Source organism: Pangasianodon hypophthalmus, chromosome 15 (assembly GCF_027358585.1).
Source record: "Pangasianodon hypophthalmus isolate fPanHyp1 chromosome 15, fPanHyp1.pri, whole genome shotgun sequence".
Taxonomy (NCBI): domain Eukaryota; kingdom Metazoa; phylum Chordata; class Actinopteri; order Siluriformes; family Pangasiidae; genus Pangasianodon; species Pangasianodon hypophthalmus.
The window spans coordinates 3,190,995-3,214,367 of record NC_069724.1 but is presented as its reverse complement, the minus strand read 5'-3'; the positions used below and the strand labels follow the sequence as shown (position 1 = coordinate 3,214,367).

Genomic DNA, 23,373 nt, shown 5'->3' with positions numbered 1-23,373 from the left:
CAGCGAGTGTGTCTTTTTTTTTTTTTTCCCCTGTCTAAGCTTTACTTTTGTGAATTTGAATACAAATTTGAATGCGGACTTCATCTCTGATCAGTCAGCTTTTGGGGACAGTGATAAGGTTCAGTGATTAGGGTCTACTGATCAGCAGGTAATGAGTTCAAATGCCAGTATCACCATGTTGCCGCTGTTGGGCCTTGGAGTGAGGCTTCTCTGCTTCATGGCTGATCCTGAGCTGCTTAATGCAAAGAATATTTCAGTGTATTATACATGTGTCTGTGTGACAGGGTGTTTTTATTCAATATTACCTTTCAATGCTCTACAGGGGTTTCACATATTCACCCATACAGGAATTAATGTGATTGCTAATAATGGGTGAAGGGTACTTTATAATTTATAAGGGGTAGTTTATAATTTATAATTTTGTAACAAATGGCCCAATAAAACATGATTATCCTAGCAATATCACTTTCCAAAGAGTAATATTGAATATGTTTGGTCTGATATTTGCTCTTAGCTAAACAAACTGCATTTTTATTTCTTTCTCTTTTGATATAAATTAGATAAACATGCTGTTCATGTATGTAAGTGTGGTTCTATGAATCCTCCACAAGTGGCTGTTACAATCACCTGGATTGCTTGTTACGTGCATCAACAAAGTGATGTACGATCCATTATTTTCAACATATACTTCTGTCATGGAGCCATTTTTCACTGGAAACTTCTCGCCAAGTTCTTGCCAGGTCTCCAATAACTCTGAATGAAAAGGAACCCTGGTGATTACAGTAAATGTTCTGTTTGACCCTTATTAACCACCAAGGATTAAGAATATCAACATATGCCATAATTTCATGAGGAACCAACATCTGAGGACTTACCTGGAAAGGTGTTCGCTGATGACCACCACACTTGTGCTGCTAGGAGGGTTGATGTTAGCCGTATAGAACCTGGAGAAGGTACACAGTGATGCCAAGGTAGCAGCAGTGCAGACTTTCTGGAGCAACATACCTTTAAGTAATGCCGATAAAGAGGCACTCACAGAGTGGCATGTCACAGTAGGGGCTGGACGCTGCCCTATAGGCCTGAAGCCCCTTGTGTCTTTCCTCCATGACAGATGAACTCTTTGTCTGTGGATCAGATGTCCACCATAGTACCATTGGGCTTGTACCGGGTACAACAATGAAGCTGTATATGAAGCATGCACAGCTTCATGGAACTCTGCAAGATCAAGTGTTTGACTTACAAAATTGCGTGATATGATCCTTGAACAGAAATCCTGGGTTCAACTACAAGAGAGATAACCTTTTTTTGCTGAAGTAATTGCTAGATTTCAGATCCATTTCAGTTCTTGCAAAGGCTTCTCCCTTTATAGTGCAGCGTTGCTGCCTGATATATCCAGGGTCCTGGGTTTGATCCTGATCTTGGGTTACTGTCTGTGCAGAGTTTCTGTACCTGTTCTCATCAACAACATGCCAGTAGGTGGATAGGCTAAGATAAATTACCCACTTCCTGCCTCACACCTGGTTGTTCTCAGGATCCACTACAACCCTGACCAAGTGGCTGCTATAGATGAATGAATTAAATGCAGTATATGGCCAAAAGTTTGTGGACACCTGACCATCACACCCATATGTAGTTCTTCCCCAAACTGTTGCCACAAACTCTGGAAGCGCACAATTGTCTAGAGTGTCTTTGTATGCTGTAGTGTTAATAATTCCCTTCACTGGAAATAAGAGGCCCAAACCTGTTCCAGCATGACAATGCCCCTGTGCACAAAGCGAGCTCCATGAAGACATGGTGTGTGAAGGTTGGAGTGGAAGAACTCGAGTGTCCTGCACAGAGCCCTGACCTCAACCCCACTGAACACGTTTGGGATGAACTAGAACATTGACTGAACCCCAGACCTCCTCACACAATATCACAGCCTGACCTCACTAATGCTCTTGTAGCTGAATGAACACAAATCCCCACACTCCAAAATCTAGTGGAAAGCCTTCCCAGAAGAGTGGAGCTTATTATAACAGCAAAAGGGGAATGGGGTGCTTCAAAAAAGAAAAAGAAAAAAAAAAACACATTTGGTCAGGTGTCCACAAACTTTTAGCCATGTCTAAAATATCCAGTAAAATCATGAAAACCCAAAATACAATAGGTTTATGATAAATGATAACACTTGCAAGTACAAATTACCCATAATAGACTTTTATTTTACCGACTTTTAGTTTAAAAATGTGGCACTTCCGGTTGACACCGGCAGTAGACCGCAGTTACCATGGCAAAGCCGCTATTTTGCCCTTTTCAAGATGGCGGCTGGGATAACTTCATTTGATTCGAGCTCGTTTACATCTTGTGATGGAGATTTTCCTGGATTTCAGGTCGCTTCTTCTTCCAGTCCTGCGGCACGGAGCGCTTTAGTGTCGGCGGAAGTTCAGTTCAGTCGCTGCTTCAGCAAAATAAAAGCGCTGCGATCCTCTGACAGCCCGGGCTTCAGGACCGAGCTGAACCTGCTGTTCGACCAGCTGATCTCCGAGCACTACAGCAGCTTCTCCCATGAAAACATACGACCACAAGTACTTCAGCATTTCACTCTCTCTGTTTTTCTGTCTTAATGAACACAGATAACTAACTACACACTAGCAGCTGATTGCACACAGGGCCTCAGCCTGGATCCACACTGCACAAATGTGGCACAGTCAATCATATGGCAGGCACAGTGCTGAACATTCACATCACTTACTAATTTTCTGAAATATTATTCTCACATTATGGGGGGCACGGTGGCTTAGTGGTTAGCACTGTTCCCTCACACCTCCAGGGTTTCCTCCGGGTCCTCCGGTTTCCTCCCCTGGTCCAAAGACATGCACTGGAGGCTGATGGGCATTTCCAGGTTGTCTAGTAGTAGTGTGTGAGTGTGTGTGTGTGTGTGTGTGTGTGTGTTTGTGCCCTGTGATGGGTTGGCACTGACCCTGTCCAGGGTGTCCCTCACCTTGTACCCAGAATCCCCAGGGATAGGCTTCAGGCTCCCCGTGACCCTGTGTAGGACAAGCGGTACAGAGGATGGATGAATGGATTATCATCCTCCCATACTTCCTAAAATTGCACTACTTCCAGTTCGAGTTAAATGCTTTGGTTTATTAAGATTCCTTTTGATTTCAGCCTTCAAAAATAGGAAAGTTCACAATATCTTAGAGCTTTTTCTGGAGTTTGCTTTCACCTTTCTTAAAAATGACAGTGAATTGACCTAAAGCAAATATGTAATAATTTAATGTGCACTTTGCAAGAATATATCATTTATTTTTTCTACTTACTGTTTTTTCAGTCTTGAATTTGAAGTCGCATCACTATATTTTACAGAACATTTTCTTTATTTTTCCAGGCATAGTTTTTCAAAACTGAACAGATTATATCTATCTATCTATCTATCTATATACATATATATATATATATATATATATATATATATATATATATATATATATATATATATATATATATATTTATATAAAACAATAGAGTAGAGCTCTTACTGTTAGAGAATAATCAATAATATTGATTATTGATGTTCACTGTTTTGTGTAGTCAATGTTTTCATTGAGTAAACATATGCAAATGAACATTCTATCCTAGAAAAAAGATAATACGTGCAGTAATTGATAATAAAGTGTGCAGACGAGTGACTGGGTTTTCCCTCAAGTGCCTGGTGTGTGTGTGTGTGTGTGTGTGTGTGTGTGTGTGTCCGTGGACTGGACCTCTGTGTCCTCATAGCTAGTTACAGCCATGATTTCACACCAAGTCTAGAGCTACTAGCTGGCCTGTTTGTGTGTTTGTCAGTCTTAGGACAGTATTCACTGAACACTCGCTATTTGAGGTTTTGAGACTCCCTAATCCACACCTGACAAGATTTCACACACTTATACATCGAGGTGAACATCGAGGGGAACATGAGTGAACATTCAGACACACCTTAACACTGCACACTGGACCCTGTTGGCATGTTGATTAAGTGTCTGAATTAGCGATCTGTTCTGTCTCAAGTGCACATCTCAAGTCTGTTGCGAGTGTTCACCGAATCCCCGAATGTAAAGTGTTCACTCTTTTAATCCTTCACAGGATGTGTGTGCGCTGCTTGTGCACGCGAGCCGATTGGTGCCTCACAGCCAAGAACACCTTGTTGTCAAACTGTGCCAGCTGATTCACCAGCTTCTGAACCAGCTACAGGTAGGTCACGATTGCAAAGAGACAAACGTTGCTCTGGGTGGCGCATCGGGCAGCGTTGCCTGATCACAGCGATCCTGAGCTCGCGTTACTGTCTGTGTAGAGTTTCATATGTTCTCCCTGTGTCTAAATGAGTTTCCTCTGTGTTCTCCGTTTTCCTCCCAGCTCCAAAAACATCCCTAGTGCGTGAATGTGTGTGTGTGTGTGTGTGTGTGTGTGTGAATGTGTGTGTGTGTGTGTGTCCTAATTCCTATCTTGTGCCCAGTGTTCCTGGGATCTGCTCCGGATCCACTCTGACCCTGATCAGAATAAAGCAGCTACCGAACTTCTATGAATTAATGAATAAACATTGATATATAGTTCATCCATTTTTTGTGAAGACTTGGACTTTGCTTGTTCATAGGTTATTGTGGACGAGCAGGCATTGGATGCGCTCGTGTCATACTGTATACGCGCTCTGCACACGTGCAGCACATGGACACACACAGAGGTCCTGCTCGCGCTCTCCTCAGTGCTGTACGCTAATGGAGCCCGGTGCCCACGGGTAAAGCTTAGTCAAACACGGACTCAGTCTGATCTCTATACGGAATTTAATCTTGTTTTAGTCTGTGTGAACTGATAGTTCACCTCGCTCTTGTTCCTTCAGCATCTTCCAGATCTTCTTGGGCAGAATGGTATTCTCCTGAAGTATGGTGACCCCAGTCAGAGTGATGTAGAGCTCCGACGTGCTGCTGTACACTGCATGGCCAACATTTGCATCAGGTTAGTCACTTCAAGTTCAGAAATTTATACAAAAGCAAAGACTACAAATGTCTATCTTCCTAAGAAAATTATATACATATACATAGATATACTTGATACTTTATCACGTGGTGTCCCTCAGGGCTCAGTTCTGTGTCCGCTGTTGTTCACTGTCTATATATTTGTACCTAGCAGAAAAATTAATAATAATAATAACGGTCTTAAAACATTGTGGCTAAACAGAGACAAATCAGAGGTTCATGTGAGTGGAAATAAGCTGTAGAGAATGCACATTATAGGCTCTGTCTCTGAACTCTTAAAGAATCAGATTACTTTCACCTTCACAATATCACCTTTGACCTTCAGTTGACCTAACTGCTTATTCATGACTTTATGTCAAGTGAGTATCTGGTTTACCCAAGAACACTGTCTTAAATTTGTTCGGCTAGAATTTTAACATATACTAGAAAAAAAATCACATTACACAAAGCCTTATCTCACTTCACTAGCCTTTAGAATTGATTTTAAGAACCTTCTAGTTTTCAAATGTCTTAATCGTCTTGCTGCACACTATCTGAGTGAAATGATTAAAAGATAAGTCCCGTCTAGGACACGATCGACCTGCTGGTCATTTCTGGAGCCTGGCTAAAATTTGGGGATCGTAGAAATCCTGTTTAATGGTAATAATGAGGTAAATTACTTGTGTGTCTATGTTAGTGTTCCTGGTAATCCCTTTTTGGAAGAACCGTACAAAGGAGTGTGTTACAGAATTTTTCTGCAGACTCTTCATTCACGAAAGCCGCACAGCGTGGAAGATCTGGTCTTCTGTACGGTCAGTGCTTTCCATACAGCTGGTCATGGTTTTGTATAACTCAGCTAAAACCATTTTTGGTGCTGGTGAGTTTTCAACCTGTTTTTTTTTTTCCTCAGTTGTTGCAAAGTGCTCTAAAGGGGATGCAGTATTTCCTGAACGGGGGAAAATGGAAGGCTAGTCTTGATCAGGACCTGGGCTCCCTGTTGGCTGTACTCAAGGTAACACAATACAAACTAATATCTTTCATAGATTTATTGAGCAATTAGTCTTAGTATTAGATTCTCCTCATGTGGATCATGATATATTTTGTACACTTTTCTGGCCACAAGCTTACGAATCTTGAAGGTGTTATCTGATTGGCTGTCTGTACTCCTGTATAGAATTACTTCTGTGTACCAGTTTCTGATGGGAAATCAAACAGTGAGCAAGATCCACTGGACTGAAAAGCATTCTTTCACATATACAGTGTTTAGGGTATTTTGAATCGAACTGCAGGAAATGAACCGAACATGTCATGTGTTTTGAGTCGCAGGTGACATTTTTTTTGTAGACGTGAGCAGCCAAATGGAGCCACAGGACAGAGCTGTAAAGAAAATAAAAGCTGGACGTGATACGCATAATTTTTCAAACTACTTATTTATATAATTATCTATTTAGTTATTTAGCCCCACCTCCATGTTTTGTGTGCTTGGGTGAATTTTGTGATATCTTCGTTTGTATCTTTGTGCACTCAGCAAAGGTTTTCACCGTATTTCTGACTAATGGGTGAATGAGTTTTAGTTTTAGTTTTACGTTTTCAGCTCTATACACTTATCGTTCTTTGTTTTTTTTTCTTGAATTGTTGAAAACCAAACTAAATCAAATAGCAAATAAACCTAAAACATACGTTTTGCTCTGATTTGGACTCGGAAAACAGATTATTAAGTATTATATACTCTGCAAAAAAAAATATCTTGGGGGGGGAAAAACTTGATGTCTGGCTTGCACAACTATTAAAGGTAAAAAAAAGTAAGAAAAATAATTGTTTGTATTAGACTTTTTATTAGATTTATTAGACTTAAACGAGAGAGCTGGATGTAATCATTCTTAAAGCAATAGTTTGGCCAAAAGTTAAATTGACACAGTTTTCCTCCCTGTATCCTAAATCTCTGAAATGCCTATATCATCACGTATTCGACTCAAAGGACATGGGTTCTTTAAATAATAGCATTTTTACATAAATATTCTCATAAAATTGTGTAATACGTATTTATTTAAAAAATGAATACAAATTAAATTGGTACAGTATTATCATCCTAACATTCCCGCAATTCCACCATTAAAATTTTAAACGCATTAAACATTTTAAACCAACGTTTAATCAAACTTTAAACCTACTCTACCTGAATCTGATGCATGCATACGACTATGTATTGAGGAAGAAAGTGATTCTGACATCAGGTTACCTGCTACGATTATTTTTAGCTCTGCAACATTCATGTTCATGTTCATGTTCATGTTCATGGATGAGTGTCAGAATACAGAGTCAGAAAGCACATCAGCGGGTCTATGTGAGATTACGTAACATTACATAACAATGAAACATGCTTTGAGGCGAGTGTGTGATGATTTAAGCATGCAGTTTGCACAATATGAACAAAAGACACCATGTACAGTATGTGACACCACTTCACTGACTGACTACATTTTATTTATTTCTAAACTATCACTTTAATCACTCTTCCTCTTTTTAAAATGATCGTACTATACACTGGTAGTATAAAAGGACATTGCTAAGAATTCCTGTTTTGTGAATAATGAAATGCATGAACGTCATTTTAACAGAAGGTCCTAGATAACTGTGAATTTATTTCTCGGCTAGAAATTCATGTTTCATGGACTGCCAGGGATAAACGTGGAGATGCCTCCGGTTCTGTACCCAGCGCCTCTCCCTCAGTATGACGCTGTTCCTGTAACCAAAGCCGAAGCTGCACAGGACGTGCCAGCTCAGAGAAAAACACCAGCGGTATGTTGGAGACCTTTTTTATCTAAAGGCTACAGAAAACAAGTACTGTATTTATCGCTTGGCTTTAAAACTGATGGAAAATAGGAACAAGAGACAGTCTTACTCTTCCCCTTGTCCCCTCCTACATTCAGACCCAACAGAATAAAAAGCGAAAGTCTCGTGGGAAAGGAAAGAAAGCCAGAGCAGAGGGAAAGACGGACGACGGAGCAGAGGAGGGTGAGGACGAGGAGCCGAGTTCGAGGCCTGTCAGGAACGGAGCGAGTGGGGGACCAGGACGAGGGGAGCTCCAGATTGTCTGGCCTCAAACTTCTACCGAACTCAATCTACCTCTCCAGCCAGGAGCAAGCCCTCAACTCTACCCCTCCTGGAAGAAAGGGAGCTCTGACTCGGAGTTCTCCGATCCTGAAGGAGGAATGGCATCCAAACTCAGGTTTGTTCCAGTCAAAAAAAAACTGTCCCTGTAAATGCTAACATTTTTAAAAGCGATTGAGAGTCAGGTAGCACAATAAGGCACTTTTATAGCACAGTGCAAACTGCATGACTAAATCATCAAACAATCAGTCCAGTGGCTGAGGAATATAGCTAACAATATGTAGCATTTTTACATAAATAGTCTCATAAAATAACATAAGACTCAAAAAAAAAAATGAATACAAATAAAATGAATGATTATCGATATTTGTAGTTGCACTATTGTTTAAAGATGCAATTTGTAAAGTTTAAAAGTGTTTCTATGATGGCCTGGAGCCAAGGGAAGGTGGGAGGGATGACAGACTCTCTCCCCTGTCAGTCACAGTGAAACTAGCCAATCGTAGTCGTCAGTGAGCTCTTGTATGTGGAAGAGGGCGGATAGCGCTTTCCTCTGAGTGTGTTACGCTGCCGTGTGATGCAGCATGAGCAGCAGTTTGAAAAGATATGGTTGGTGGTCTTCACGTGTCTCAGAGGAAGCACGTGTTAGATTTCATCTTCTCCGGTTGGTTAGCTGGTAGGTCTGGATGGTTTCTTGATTTCAGGCTTTTGTTTACATTTTTCAGATCCCGAAACTACAGCTCGAATGTAGCTGAAGGAAAGGCAAAGACTTCTCAATGTTTTCAATTTTGCCTTACAGACAGAAGAGGGGTCTAAGAATTACAAGCTTAAGAAACGATGTTATTCATGTAGGTGTTTGTTAGTTATATAAAATGATTTAATTAATTACTCTTTCTCGTGTAGGCTGTACCTGGCTCGAGTGCGACAGAGCGCTCTGCACTGTTTCCTGGCCGTGGTGAAATGTGTGGAAAAGAGGGTTTTGTACGGCTACTGGTCCTCCTTCATCCCTGATGCTCCAGGCATCGGAAGTCCTCCTTCGCTTACCCTTGTCACCATTGCTCTTAAAGACCCGTCCCCTAAGGTAGCGCAGCATGCTAACCAACTTGGAGCTAATTAGGAGTTTGTAAATGACAAAAGCAATGATGTGCCAGATATAAGGAAACTGCTCATCCACTTCTGTGACTTCCACAGGTGAGAGCGGCGTCGCTGCAGGTGCTCTCCGCTCTTCTAGAAGGTTCTCGTCAGTTTCTCTCGGCAGCTGAGGACACCGGCGCACCCCGGCAAGCCTTCACTCCATTCTCAGCCACGCTGGCTGCCAGCTTGAGGGAGCTGCACCGCTGCCTTCTGCTCGCGCTACTAGCCGAGTCTTCCTCTCAGACCCTCACGCAGGTCATAAAGGTAAATTCACATAAATATCAAGAGAGTGAGATCTGGATGTGTGGAACACGTTTCCTCAAATCTTAGCAGCGTATAACAAAAAAATATATAATCTAGCTAAATATCTACAACGACCAAGCAATAAAGTTTAAGATAAAACGATTTTGCTTCACAATTTTCTTTGCTTATTACAGCAATGCAGTTTTCACCTTTACTCCTGTATACAGTTTAATACTGCTCATGTTCACTGCTAGCATGGAATTGGGTCTCATCAATATTCAAATTTCTTTCAAGGAACTACAATTCAAATGTGTGTTTTTTTGATGTTAGTAGTATATAACGATGTGTGGTGTGTTCCAGTGCCTTGCCCACTTGGTGTCCAACGTGCCCTACAGACGCTTGAGGCCGGGTTTGCTCAGCCCTCTGTGGAAACAGATTCGCCCATACATCCGGCACAGAGGTGAGTCAGCCGCGTTCACCCACTCAGACAGTGTGTAGAGTGCAATACAAGTATCATCCAATATAAAACACAGGAACAAAAGGTCACATAATGAATCATCTGATGTGTTTAAAGATGCATTTGAACAATGTTTATGCTGATATGTAATTATCATATGCACTAGACAAGTTGCCACGTAAATAAGACTGTAGAAAAGTCTACATGAAACTTCCCAGGGAATATAGCAAAAAAAAAAAAAAAAAAAGATCTTTATGATACTTCCAGCAAAGTTAAAAAACAAATCACGTACACACAATCTGAATAATAAATCACTGCCAACATTGCTTTCTAATGAGAACTCCCAATAAAAATACCAAAAATATCAATATATCAATTTAGAAATATATGAATACCAATATGGGGCTTTGAGTCGTCTGAAACAATCTGTTAGGTGAGAATATGTATCAGATTAAATGGGAGAAATAGACTCAGGGATAGCTGTGAAGCTAAAAGCTTAAAGGACTAATAGTGGATAAACTCGGAGACCTGCCAGTCTACGCATTTTGCGTAAGAACTCCACATTGTAACATCGGAGTACTTAGCTACAAGTTATCATTCAAAGATACACAAAAAAAAAAGCGTATTCTTTTTTTCCACCGTAAAGATGATAGATGAGCCAATCGACGTGAATCTGGAATGAATGACACTTGCATATGTATGAGCAAGTCTCCAATATTTACTGACACCCTGGAAGTCCCGCCCCCTTCCCCTCCATCTCACATTAGTAGGAGGTCTCTGATCTAATATCTCAACTCCTTTCTTCTCCTTTCAAGTTTTCTCGCTTGAAAGATGTCCTCGCTTTCTGTCGAGGTAAATTGTGAATGTCTTGGGTTTGTTAATGTGAAATAAAATCTCGTAGAGTATGTATGACTTAGCTAACATTAGACTGGTCTACAGGTAACGTCAGTTAGCTATATTTATTAGGGATGCCACTGAAAAATTTCAGTTTGGTGAAAGAGAGAAAAACATAAAAAAAAGCTTGACTAGGCTTAAAATGAAGGGTCAAATGTAACACTTTATAAATCATTTTAACAGTAATGATTATTAGACAGTAATTGAAAAGGGCTGCTTGCTCAACACCAAGCACTTGATGGTTACCGTAAAACCCTGTATATGCTGTACACACGCTACAGTTTTTACGTTAGACAAATGATTTGTGAATGGACTATCTCTCTCTCTCCTCTCTCTCTCTCTCTCTCTATCTCTATCGCTATCTCTATCTCCCTACCGAATGAAAGTGTACCCAAAAGCTTATGCATGTGACATGAAAATGAAAGTTTGGACACTGTATAACAATTAAAAATGGATAGCAATATAGCATATAGATTATGCTTAAACATAAGCTGAGACAATAAATAAAAAAAAAAAAAGTACTACAAGTAGTCTAGGTCATATTTACATGATGACATGAGATATTGTGAAACTAATGTGCAAATTAACATGTTTATGCAATTTGGTGTAGTCAGGTACGTCCTGTAAACTGCACACTGAAGCATTTTATACATTGTGTGTGAGGGGAAGATGGAGGTGGAAAGGGAAGGATGGTGGCAGTTCTTTATGAGTCTTGTGTTACCACTGTGCAGATGTGAACGTGCGGGTGTCCAGCCTCACTCTGCTGGGCGCGATGCTCTCCTCTCAGGCCCCACTGCCTGAAGTGCAGCTCCTCCTGAAACAGCCGTGCTCTGGAAGCAGAGAGAGAGATGCTAACACTTCTGCGGACGTGAAGGGGGCAGAGGAGGCTCCGTGCTGGCTGCTGCAGGTGTGTGTGGCTCTGGTTACTCAGCCGAGAGAGGATTCCTGCTCTGACAGTGACACAGCAGCAGGAACCTCTGGCTCACTGGAGCCTTCACCTGTCCGGCTCGAGGCACTTCAGGTGAGGAGTGAATAGAGGTGATTATAGAAGGGAGGATTGAGTAGATTGGGATGGTGTTTATCGTGTGTGTGTGCTCCTCAGGTCCTGGCACATCTGGTGAAGGGCTACTTCTGTCTGGCTCAGGCGTCTCTGCTGGAGTTGGGTCAGCTCAGTGCTCGCTGTCTCCGAGAACAGGACCCATCCGTGCAGTTGCATGGAGCGAAGGTGAGTCTCTGTCTCTCTCTCTCTCTCTCTCTCTCTCTCTCTCTCTCTCTCTCTCTCTGTCTGCCTGACCGTCTGTATGTCTGTCTCACCCACTGATTGTGGACAACAGCGATGCAAATTGACGCCAGATTCTTCCCACACTAGCTCTCTTCTCGCACCAGAGCTAGATATGACCTAATAAACAGTCACAATACTGCAGATTTGATCACTAGATATCTTCCTGCTAAAATGAGATACTTCAAAAAACATAATTTTTTACCATTTATGGTAGTTTCTCAGAATTCAGTGAAATTTGACAGCTTTTCCTAGTATTTACTTCATCTTGTAAGATGGCACACTGCATGCTCTCACACAAAATTCTTCTTTAGTAAATATAATGAAATTCTGCAAAGAGTGCAAAAATTCATTCATTCATCCTTCGGAACACTGTAACGAGGCGAGCCAGAAATAAACCCTGAATGGGACCTGTGTAAAGATTTATTCCTCTAGGTTTATTTGGTTTCATATTGGTCCAATGTGAATCACTGGCGCTATCATATACACTCATTGTCCACTCGTAACCGTCTGTCTATTTCTCTACCATTCTCTCTCCTCCTTGATCCCCTTCTCTCTCTGGCTCTAATTTTCCATTTGTTCTTGTAGCTGTTGGAGGAACTGGGCACTGGCATCATCCAGCAGTACAGAGCTGATCCCACCACCTCTGAGAGTGTCAGTCCTGTGCCGGTGAGCCAGGTACGATAGCACAGGAACTGTCTAGAAATGGCATAAAAAAAAAAAAAGAAGTCATAATGTTAGTGTTAATGAGCGTTATGGATGTTTGGGTACAGGTGGTACAGTTCTGGTCTGAGGTTCTGACCGGTCCGTTGATTGGAGCCTTACAGAATGAGCAACACCCGACGTTACAGACCAGCGCATGTGACACGCTGTCCTCCATCTTACCACAGGCCTTCAGCCAGCTTCCGGTGAGTATCTGTTAGGACTAATATCTGTTAGGGCTGTCAGAAGAATTTTTACAGTCTGGCTGCTATTTGATAATATTTAGATAATATTTATGTACTCAAAATCAAAAATCCATGTTCAAATGTTTAAACATCCCATCTTAATCTGTCAAAACAGTTTTTGGTTAAATGATGTAGAAAAAAGGGGTCTGAATTTTATGCATTTAATTTATGACATTTCTAAATATTTATATTTACATTTGAAATGTTTTATAATGCGGCATTCATCAGCCTCAACACTTAATTTAATAAATCTTAAATTGTATTCTACTGGTCTACTGTACTACAACATACATGTTATGTCGTACGCTATGTAGTGAACATAGGAAAAGGTGTGGGTTTCTGACTATGTGTTGAATGGGTAGGTAAAGAAATAAGATTTCTGGCTAAATATCAGTAATATTTCTGTGGATAAACAACTAAAAAGATTCGAGAATCAAATCATTAATGTTTATGATGAAATGATAATGTTGCCTCTTTGCTTAGAAAGTGATTTTCACCTTCCTGTGCAATACAAAAGTCGTGCTAGTATGTATTTGTGAATTCAGTTGAAGTAGTATGCTTTCTAACTGTGCTGCAGTGGAAAACTCTTGTCTCAGTGAACATTTCCTCATGTATTTCTGCATGTCTGTGTATTTCTGAAGGACAAGACTCAAGTTCTGTGTATCACAGTATTGCTTGGGCTGACGTATAGCGAGAACTCCTTGGTGAAGGCGGCAGCAGTGAGGGCTCTTGGTGTCTACATTCTCTTCCCCTGTCTCAGAGAGGTATGATGTGTGCCTTGCAACACCGAAACCTTCCTCTATTTCACTCCAGTCAGTGCTGCATAAAGAGAAAAGTGAAAAGCTCTTCAGTCTCTGCTCTGAGTACAGATCTGGCTCTTCATCTAGCACTCTTTTCTGATTCTCAGGATGTGATGTTTGTAGCAGACACAGCTAATGCCATCCTCACCGTTCTGGACGATCGCTCACCCAATGTCCGTGCCAAGGCTGCCTGGTCGCTAGGCAACCTCACTGACACACTCATCGTCAACATGTAGGAGACTAATACATTTGCATACTTTGTGCGATTGGTATCATTTGATTTAGTCAACCGATTTTAACTTCTGTAAGGTCTGTTTTTCTTTTGTTTTTTTTTTTTTTTTTTATTCAGGGAGTCTGTTGGACTGGATTTTCAAGAGGAGCTCTCTGACATGCTGCTTCTAAAGATGCTCAGATCTGCCACCCAAGCATCTGGTGACAAGGACAGGGTATACGTAGAGCTTTATTACTGCCATCAGAGGAGTAGAGTTTGTTTGAGAAAACATAGCTAGACAAAAAGCATCCTGAATGCCATGGAGCTACCTAAACAAGTCTGGGACAACATTCTGGAAAATGAGCAATCAGGGTTTGGTTATAGAAAAAATATCCCAAACTTTGAACATCCAGCAGAGCACCATTAAATCCATTATTAAACCGTGGAAAGGATATTGCATAACTGTGACTCTGTCACGCTGCCAAAATTCAGTGATGAGGGCATTAGTCAGAGCAGCAACCAAGAGCATGGACACTCAACAAAGCTGGGCGTTATGGAAGATTAGAAGAAAGCCATTACTGAAATCCCGTTTGAGTTTGCCAAAAGGCATGTTGGAGACTTAGCCGGTTCTCTGCTCAGATGAGACCAAACTTGAACTTTTTTGGCCTTGGCACAAAGTGCCACATTTAGTTGAAACCCAACACAGCCATCACCCTGAGAACACCAGTGAAGCATGTTGGTGGTAGCATCATGCTGTTTAAATGCATTTCATTAGTAGGGACTGGGAAAATGGTCAGGGTTAAGTCCAGTTCAGTTCCAGGTTTAACACTGCAAAATCATGTCAAAGTACAAATCATATTTGTAAATTAATCTCTAGATCTGTCTAATTTGTACCTTCAGGTATGGGACTGCTTTTTCATACAGTAAGAATTTGTAGTTCTGAGTTACCTACATGGTTGTGTTGGTTGTATTGCGCATGGATACCTTAGAGAAAACCTTCGATAACCACTTAATAACCACTTTTTACTGTTGTAAAGTTGCTCCAGTGTTGAATGAAACTACATAGTAAATGTATTATTTTTACCTTATAATGTCTTTATACACATTTAATGAGAGGTCGTATAGGACAGGATAAGATGACACCACGGTTAGAAGTTTTTCTTCTGTTTTTATGCATCAAACAGTAAATGGGAATGAATTGCAGATAGGAGCTAAAATTGTGAGTAGGGAACTGAGAACGAAAAATTAATGATAACGTATTTTTTTTAAGGAAGTGTTGATAATGATTAATGAGGTTTTTGTTGTTGCTGTAATGGTGTTATTGTTATTTTGTAGGTAAAGAGCAATGCAGTGCGATCTCTGGGGAACTTGCTGCACTTCCTGCAGCCGGTGCACCTGACTAAGCCAGCATTTGTGCAGCCTCTTGATCAGGCCATGAGGGCTCTTATAGACACAGCCAAAGGAGATGCTACCATGAAAGTGCGCTGGAATGCCTGCTACGCTCTGGGCAACGCTTTCCAAAACCCTGCCTTGCCTCTGGGTGAGTGTGCAGATATATATCTTTAGAAAATCCACAAACTGTGCTGAGTTTCAGTAATACGTAAAAGAACATAAAACAAATATTGCGGAATACCGAGAATTCCTGAGGAATGGGATGTTTTGAGAAGAATGACTTCAGCAGCTACAGTGTTGACACAGCTGATGAATCACTTTCATCTGAAATATTTCAGGAAACTGTGTACTCTTCTGCATTTTTTAAATCTCTAAATAATCATTATGTTTAAGGCTGGTTTTAACCTGTCCAAAAAAAAAAACTTGGTCTGTGGTCATCTCAAAACCAATACAGCAGAGATAAAAAATCTACACACCAAAATCACCCGAAACCTTGTGGCAAAATGTGTTACGGTCTGATGAGACCAAGGTACTTTCTGTGCATAATTCTAAAAAACCCCATAGCCATGGTGAAGCATGGTGGTGGAAGCATCATGCTAAGAGGCTGCTTCTGTTCAGCAGGTATTGGGGCTCTAGTTGAGGTGGAATCTTGGATAGCTCCAATTAACAATCTATTTTGGCACACAACCTGCAGGATTCTGTTAGACAGATGAAGATTAAAGAAAATTTTCACTTTCCAGCTCAATTACAACCCAAAGCACAAATCCAACTCAACAAAGGACCGGCTTCAGAAGAAGATCAACAATTTGGAATGGCCCAGTCAGAGCTCAGATGTAAATCCTTTTAAAAACCTGTGGAAGGACATGAGGAGGGCTGTGTACAGGAGATCTCCTCGGAATTTGATAGAGCTAGAACATTTTTTGCAAGGAAGAATGGAATAAAATTGCCAAGTCAAGATGTGCTAAGTTGGTAGACTCTTACCCAAAGAGAGTCGCTTTAACAAAGTATTAGTTAAGGGGTGTACATACTTGTTCAACCAGGTTATTGTTAAAAAAAGAAAAGAAAAATGTTTTTTTTTTTTTCCCCTGAAACATTTCTATTTGTTTTTCACTTTGTTTCATGCTATATTGCATTAAAGGTGGAAACAGATCTGACATGATTTATCTTGGTTTAAATTTTATTTAATTTTTTTATAAACATCACAACCTGCAACTTTAACAAGGGTTTGTAAACTTTTCCATCCACTGTACGTCTTCTGGCTGAAAAGGATGACAAGATGAAATGATCATTGCCTGTTCATACTTGTTGCTAAGAAATACCAGCTAGCTGGGAAGGATCTACAGTCAATGCCAGAATTATTCACACCCTTCATGCAAATGAGCCCAAATGAATGTCACATGCAGTGAATGATATTTTGAAGTAGTCCTTTTTTTCCTGCAAAACACTTGTTTCAAATCATTTTTATTCCCTGGAGAATAACATCACTGCACCTCTTGTAATGTCTAACACGTTTGGAGACACTAGTAGATTGAGCTCTAGTCGTATTTCCATGCAGAGCTTATTATTCTGTATTCTTAGGTGTGCACATGTGGATCACCATCAGGTTCTGTCAAAATAAGACTCTTTTTGTTTCCTACAATTATTTATGTGCTGATTTGTATGTTTACATGGTCCATCTATAGCCTTAACCACCTGGCAGAGGTAACTACTAGCCAATCATGGGCATCTATGAGCTCATGTATGCGGAAGAGGGCGGATAGCACTTTCCATTGAGTGTGTTATGCTGCCCTGTGATGCAGCATGAGCAGTATTTTGATAAAGATGTGGTAGCTGGCTTCACGTGTCTCAGAGGAAGCACGTGTTCGCCTTCATCCTCCTCGGGTGGTAGCTGGTGTAGGATGGGGAGAGCTGGCAGGTGAGTGGGAATTGGGGAAAACAATGTAAAGGCAGACTGTACAAGTATGTGAACAGACTATGCTAGCAGACAGTGAGAGCAGGACCAAAAAAATGAAAACATTTAAAATATTCAGCTACAGTAATCTTGTTTTCATCACTATTTCCTCAGGCACTGCCAGCTGGTCTACAGAGGCCTACTCTGCTCTCTCATCCATCGTCACCACCTGCAAGAACTTCAAAGTCCGCATCAAATCCGCCGCTGCTCTGTCTGTCCCTGCTAAACGGGATTGCTATGGAGACGAGCATCAGTTCGCTGAAGTGTGGCGAGCCTTGGCCCAAGCTCTCGAACATAGTGAAGAAACCCAGGATTTTCTCGAATACCGCTACTGCGCCAGCTTGCGTTCTGAGCTCTGCCATGCCCTCCTTCACCTCCTGTCCCTGTGCCAAACCAGAGATCTGCCTGTAATCGGAGCATCTCTGAGCGGCCAGTCGAGACCAGCGCTGCACGGCTTCTTGGTTCATTACCTTACTGATGTTTCTTTAGTTTCTGGCCGCGATACCATTGGTGGAGAAGATCCAGGTTGCCAGACTGAGCCTACAGACAGACTGAAGCTGCTGGATCAGACCCTGATCAGACTGAAGGAGCTGGAAGGGAATATTAAAACTGGAAGCAGGTCTGATCTTGACATGGTGATTGGATTCGTAGAGGATGTTATGAAGACCTGCGAAGGGTTGAAAGTGTCAGATGGAATGGACACGCCACAGACACGCAATAACTCTCAGTAGAAGCTTTTACGAGATGCTGTGATGCAGACATTACAATAATAGGAATTAAAACAAATTGCTGCTTTGGTGAATCTGCCATTCATAAATACATAATCAAAATGAAACTCAGTTTAAATAAGATGTTTAGAAAATATATCATGTTCTATCATATTTACAGCTTTACACTCATCTGAATGAGTGGCTTTGATCACGCTTGATTTAATAAAAAACGTTACATTTGATATGTAACATACATTGACCGTTCACTTTATTAGGAACACCTGTACGTCCATTCATTCATGCAATAATCCTATCAGCCAATCACGTGGCAGTTGACTGGAAAAAGACTAGATGATGTTTTTCCCCATCTTCAACTGTCCATTTTCAGTTTCTGTAGCTTCAGATTCCTGTTCTTGGCTGACAGGAGAGGAACCTGATATGGTCTTCTGCTGTTGTAGCCCATCTACCTCAGGGTTCGAAGTTGTCGTGCATTCTGAGATGCTTTTCTGCTCACCACGGTTGTAAAGAGTAGTTATTTGAGTTACTGTAGCCTTCCTTTCAGCTCAAATCAGTCTGGCCAATCTCATGAACCTCAGAACCTGTACTTTTCTTTGTAAACTTGAGAGAATTTTTTTGTGTGAAAATCCCAGGAGATCAGCAGTTTCTGAAATACTTAAACCAGCCTGTCTGGCACCAACAACCATGCCACGGTCAGTGTCACTGAGATGACATTCCCCCCCCCCCCCCATCCTGATGTGTGATGTGAACATTAACTGAATGTCTTGACCTGTATCTGCATGATTTCATGCATTGCATAACTGCATGAGTGAGCAGATATACAGGTGTTTCTTATTCATGCACATGCCAAGTCTATATATCACAGATGATTTCATGCACAGCAACCCAAACTCTGATGTTTTTATTTCACTTTTTAATCAGTGTTTTCATGTTGTTTCATCTTTCCACAGTAGACTTCAGATGGACATGTGAGGTTATACTGTAAACAGTTTACCTAAATACACCCAAGCATTTTGACTTGTCCTAGCATTCAAGTGGGAATGCTTGACTGACATGTATTAAAGCCATAGCAAGGAACAATAAAGGTTTTTAAGTTAAGTTTGTGTTTTTGGTTTGTGTATCTGAGATGTGAAACATGATATGACCAGCAGAGGGCGATATAGAGCTGTGGGTTCAAGCTCAGTTAAGGGGCTTAATTTAATTACAATACATTTTATCATTAGGAATTAAAAATAAACATTGTTTACCTCTCACCATTTAGCAATATGTGTCCCTGTTGTTTTATAGTTTTAAGTATTCTGTATATCTTACATTTGTCTTATTTTATTAGCATTACAAACTATATTTGTAAAGATGTTTTAACATTTATTACTGTTCATTCAGAACACATGCAGAATTTTTAAAAATTCTTAGAATGGAAAAATCACCATGGAGGAAAAGACCATTCCGGTTAAATCTAGAACTGGAGAAACAGAAATTGCAGTAAAATTCCAGTGCTATGCATCACTTCATTCGGCAAAACGGTAACCGAAAAGTTCCTGTTTGTGCCATTTGTTGACAACAGCCCTATACGAGGCTGGGTTTTAGTCTCAGTGAAAGCACAATAATACATTCACACACACAAAAGTAATATATTTTTGTATTAACATATCCTTAATGATGTTCTTAAATACATTTAAACAGCATTGTGAATAAGACAGGCTTCATTTCAGGATTTTCAACTGTGCAAAAGTTTGCATTCACATAAGACAAAATTAAGGAGACAAAGAAATTTCTTACAACCAGCTGGATATTTAGTGTGATTGATTAAATAGATGTTCCTTTATTATCCAGAGTAACACAAATGGTCACATGTATTCTAAAATAATAAAAATATTAATAGTGAATGCATCAAAATGATATTTCCAGCATTTACATGTCCTTGTATGAATGTAATAGAAATAATCCTCTAAAACCTCTGGCTTTTATAACAGCCTCCAAACCTTTGCCCAGTTTTAACATTTGTGCATCTCTCCAACACATTCCTCTTGCCCTGTCTGTTAAAACCTGTTGTTATTTTCATTTGTAACTTATTGGAATTTTTAAACAAAATTGAGAAATATCATAATCTGTGTTGCTCTGCTTTCTGGATCTGAGACGCCAATCATGTCAGGAAAACCTTAGGCAAATCTTATTGTATGCAAAATGTAAGAAGGATGTATGTATTAGTTAAACTATTAACGACTGCTATAGTACATAAAATGCTTAGTTGCTGTTTCTTTACTATAAGAGACTGAATCTTGTTGATTCAGTTGTTCTTTACCATCTAATGCCTGATGAATAATATACAGTAAAGTCCAAAAGTCAGAGCTCCCTTCCAAGAACTGTTTTTATTAATCAGGTATAAAAAAAAAAAAAATAAAAAAAAACATTATCACAATGTTGTCAAATTAATACAAGACAAAAGTGATCTAAGGCAAAAAATAGCAATTGTTAGTTTAAAATAATTAGTTGACAACAGTTAACGGTGTGTTAGCAGTATGCATGTGTTAGCATTTTAGTGAACCATGTATTTAACACCATTTAAAAATGGAATCAATTGATGCAAATTGGACGTATAGTGTAATTTCACATGAGGTGTTTTCAATTTTTAAAAAAAAAATTTAATCTAAAATTTGTGACCAGTAGTAGACACAGACTTTTGGGCTTGATGGTACTTGATTCATGTTCATGGTATTTTTTTAAAAATACAAATTCAGCCGTGGTATGATATTTTGGTGCTTTCAATACAAGTAAAAAGCGAACAAACAAACAAAAAAATTATTTCTCTTAGCACCTCATGATAAAAAAACATGCATTCTCACATATGCATTCTCCTACATGTGTTAACCTTCTGTATGATTTTAAATGGAGTAGTTTGAGAAATACCACACCATTACAGCACTGAGGACTGATGATAACGATGACGATTATTATTATTATTATTATTATTATTATTATTATTATTATTATTATTATTATCACCTTAACACTATTTAGGGGTGCTGCTTATACAGTACATTCATTACATACTGCAATAAGCTTTATTCATTCATGTCCTATATTTGTCCATAACTGTATATCTGTTGTCTGAAAATGACCAACAAAATTACTGAGCATGAATTTATCCTCTAAATTCATAGATAAATTCATAGCTATATTTGGCAACATATTATTCATACATGTCCTGTGTAGTGTCTGGTGACTGCTGCAGTTTATTACTTTAGAGCTAATAACAGTTCAATATGTTGCTAATACTATAAGATGTGTTTTAATCATCACTAATAAGAGTCTAAAAGGCACTAAGCAACTTTTCATATCAAGAGCACTGTATTGTATTGTGGTTGCCAGAAAAGCAAAAAGCCTGAACACTAATACACTACATAAGAGTGTTGTAGCAAAGTGTTTACTGTGCATTACTACAACTAAAAATGGAATTATTGGTCATATTCAGATTACAGCAATAGCAGCTCGTCCAAAGGAGCAGGTGTAGCAGCCATGTTAATCTTCATAACCCTATACATTTTAAATTCCACTGAAATACTGATTACCTTTTTTGAATCACCAATGATTTAAACAAAATGCTGCTAATTGTGCTAATTTATTTTACAGTTAAATGGGTCCCTGTCTACAAAAAAATCCCCAGTGATTTAAAGAATTTTGTGATTAATTAACAAGTCACTCCACTTAAGTTAACTGTCTTCTTAAATAGTGCTTCTTAGTGATATATAGTGGTGTCCAAAAATCTGAGACCATTAGTGAAATTGTTTCTATTTTTCTTTCTTTTTGAATTTAATACAAGATTTTTCATTAGCAATTATATTATCAGCAACAACTTATCTTTTAGAAAATTCTGAAATTTACGTCCATCTAAGTATCGCATCGTGGAAGGGGTAAGACTAAAGGAGGCGCTGACCTTTAGTACAAAGGAGTTAACATGGTCAATATCACATATTTATTTATTATTTTATTTAAAAGTGACTTAGAAATAGTGCAGAATATTGACACTTGAATATCCAAGATATTAAACATTTTCTCTCTTTGTTTTATTATTTTTTAAAATTTCAGTGTAGTCCCAGACTTTTGAACTCCACTGTATGTGTCTCTGTGTGTGTAGTTTTTTTTTTTAAGAGGCCATAAGTTCACTTCTTTTGTTTCTGTGTAATGAGATTCTGGATTGCAAGAAGGAAAACAATGCCTGAAATCTCTGCTGATAGCAAAGCAGCAATAAAATTAGACTTGCAGGCTCGGTTAGGCAACAAGGAAGTTGTGAAGATTACAGAACTGTTGTGGGTTTTGGCAGAAGGGCATATAAAACTACTCTGACACCGACATGCTGTTTTGGAACGTTCAGTTCTTATAGTGTTAAAGACAGTGTGCTGGAACTCTGTCCCCTGAGAACTCGCGTTCACTGAGGTGTGAAAGAGAAAAGCAGGGTGATGAGCACCGAGGAGAGGAAGATGAGGGGAAAACGTGTGTTTGAGCTGAAGGACGGATCAGGCAAGCGTGAGGTTCAGAGGGAGCAGCAGGGGGGCAGAGTCCATTTGCCTATAACGAGGGGGGAGGGATGAAGGGAACGCTGAATCAGGCATGTCCCTGGGCAATCAACCCCATCCTCCTTTCCCCGTGGGTGGGTGAGTCGGCAGACATTATTTCCATGTTTAAGAAAAGACTTAAGAAATCAAGATGTTCACTGATACTGTGTAAGCAGTGGCCCAAGCATGGCTAGCGCCATTGTTGTCACTTTAAAGTGACAGATCTTAAAATGGCTTACGATACTGTAGCGAATGGTTAAACATCATAAACTGAGAACTAAAACCAAAATGGGCTTAGCAAAATAGTTCAGATGTAGATGAACCTACAAGCTATGATATATAATAAACTGTAAGGACGCTTACATGACATACCTATTTGTTGAAGTACATTACTTATGAAACAGTCAATTAACCTGAGTTACTGTTTAGCCAAATGGTAATGCCTATAGTAAGAACCTAAGTGCCTTCTCACAGGGGAGAAACTGAGGGCAATGAGAAGAAGAAAGATGGTGAGAGGAAGGGTTTGTGTGAAATCAAAATTAAAATCAACTTCCTTTAAACTACTGCAGAATAAATAACGGTCTCTTGGAAATTACATGCATACATGACATGGTGGAAAGTAACAAACCATGCACTCTCATTACAGTACTTCTGTACATGGATCACTGTAACAGTACTTTTTCTTAGTATAACTAAATCCTAGTAC

The 23,373-nt window shown here is 39.7% G+C and overlaps 1 protein-coding gene across 1 annotated transcript; it reads left to right on the top strand.

Moving 5' to 3' along the window:
* The first annotated feature begins 2,261 nt into the window (after positions 1–2,261).
* heatr6 (HEAT repeat containing 6) lies at positions 2,262–19,212 on the top strand. Its single transcript, XM_026938368.3, has 20 exons — positions 2,262–2,564; positions 4,105–4,212; positions 4,613–4,753; positions 4,856–4,971; positions 5,668–5,782; positions 5,881–5,982; positions 7,626–7,769; positions 7,901–8,199; positions 8,982–9,159; positions 9,270–9,476; positions 9,816–9,915; positions 11,538–11,827; positions 11,909–12,031; positions 12,674–12,763; positions 12,859–12,993; positions 13,674–13,796; positions 13,940–14,064; positions 14,182–14,278; positions 15,379–15,583; positions 17,501–19,212. The coding sequence occupies exons 1-20, from the start codon at positions 2,298–2,300 to the stop codon at positions 18,115–18,117; spliced, it is 3,582 nt and encodes a 1,193-aa protein (XP_026794169.3). The 5' UTR covers positions 2,262–2,297; the 3' UTR covers positions 18,118–19,212.
* The last annotated feature ends 4,161 nt before the right edge of the window (positions 19,213–23,373 follow it).

Coding starts and splice junctions, on each gene's coding strand:
- heatr6 (XM_026938368.3), top strand. CDS start 2,298: ATGGCGGCTGGGATAACTTCATTTGATTCGAGCTCGTTTACATCTTGT. Junction 9,160..9,269: donor TTAAAGACCCGTCCCCTAAG/GTAGCGCAGCAT, acceptor TGACTTCCACAG/GTGAGAGCGGCGTCGCTGCA. Junction 12,764..12,858: donor GTCCTGTGCCGGTGAGCCAG/GTACGATAGCAC, acceptor GTTTGGGTACAG/GTGGTACAGTTCTGGTCTGA.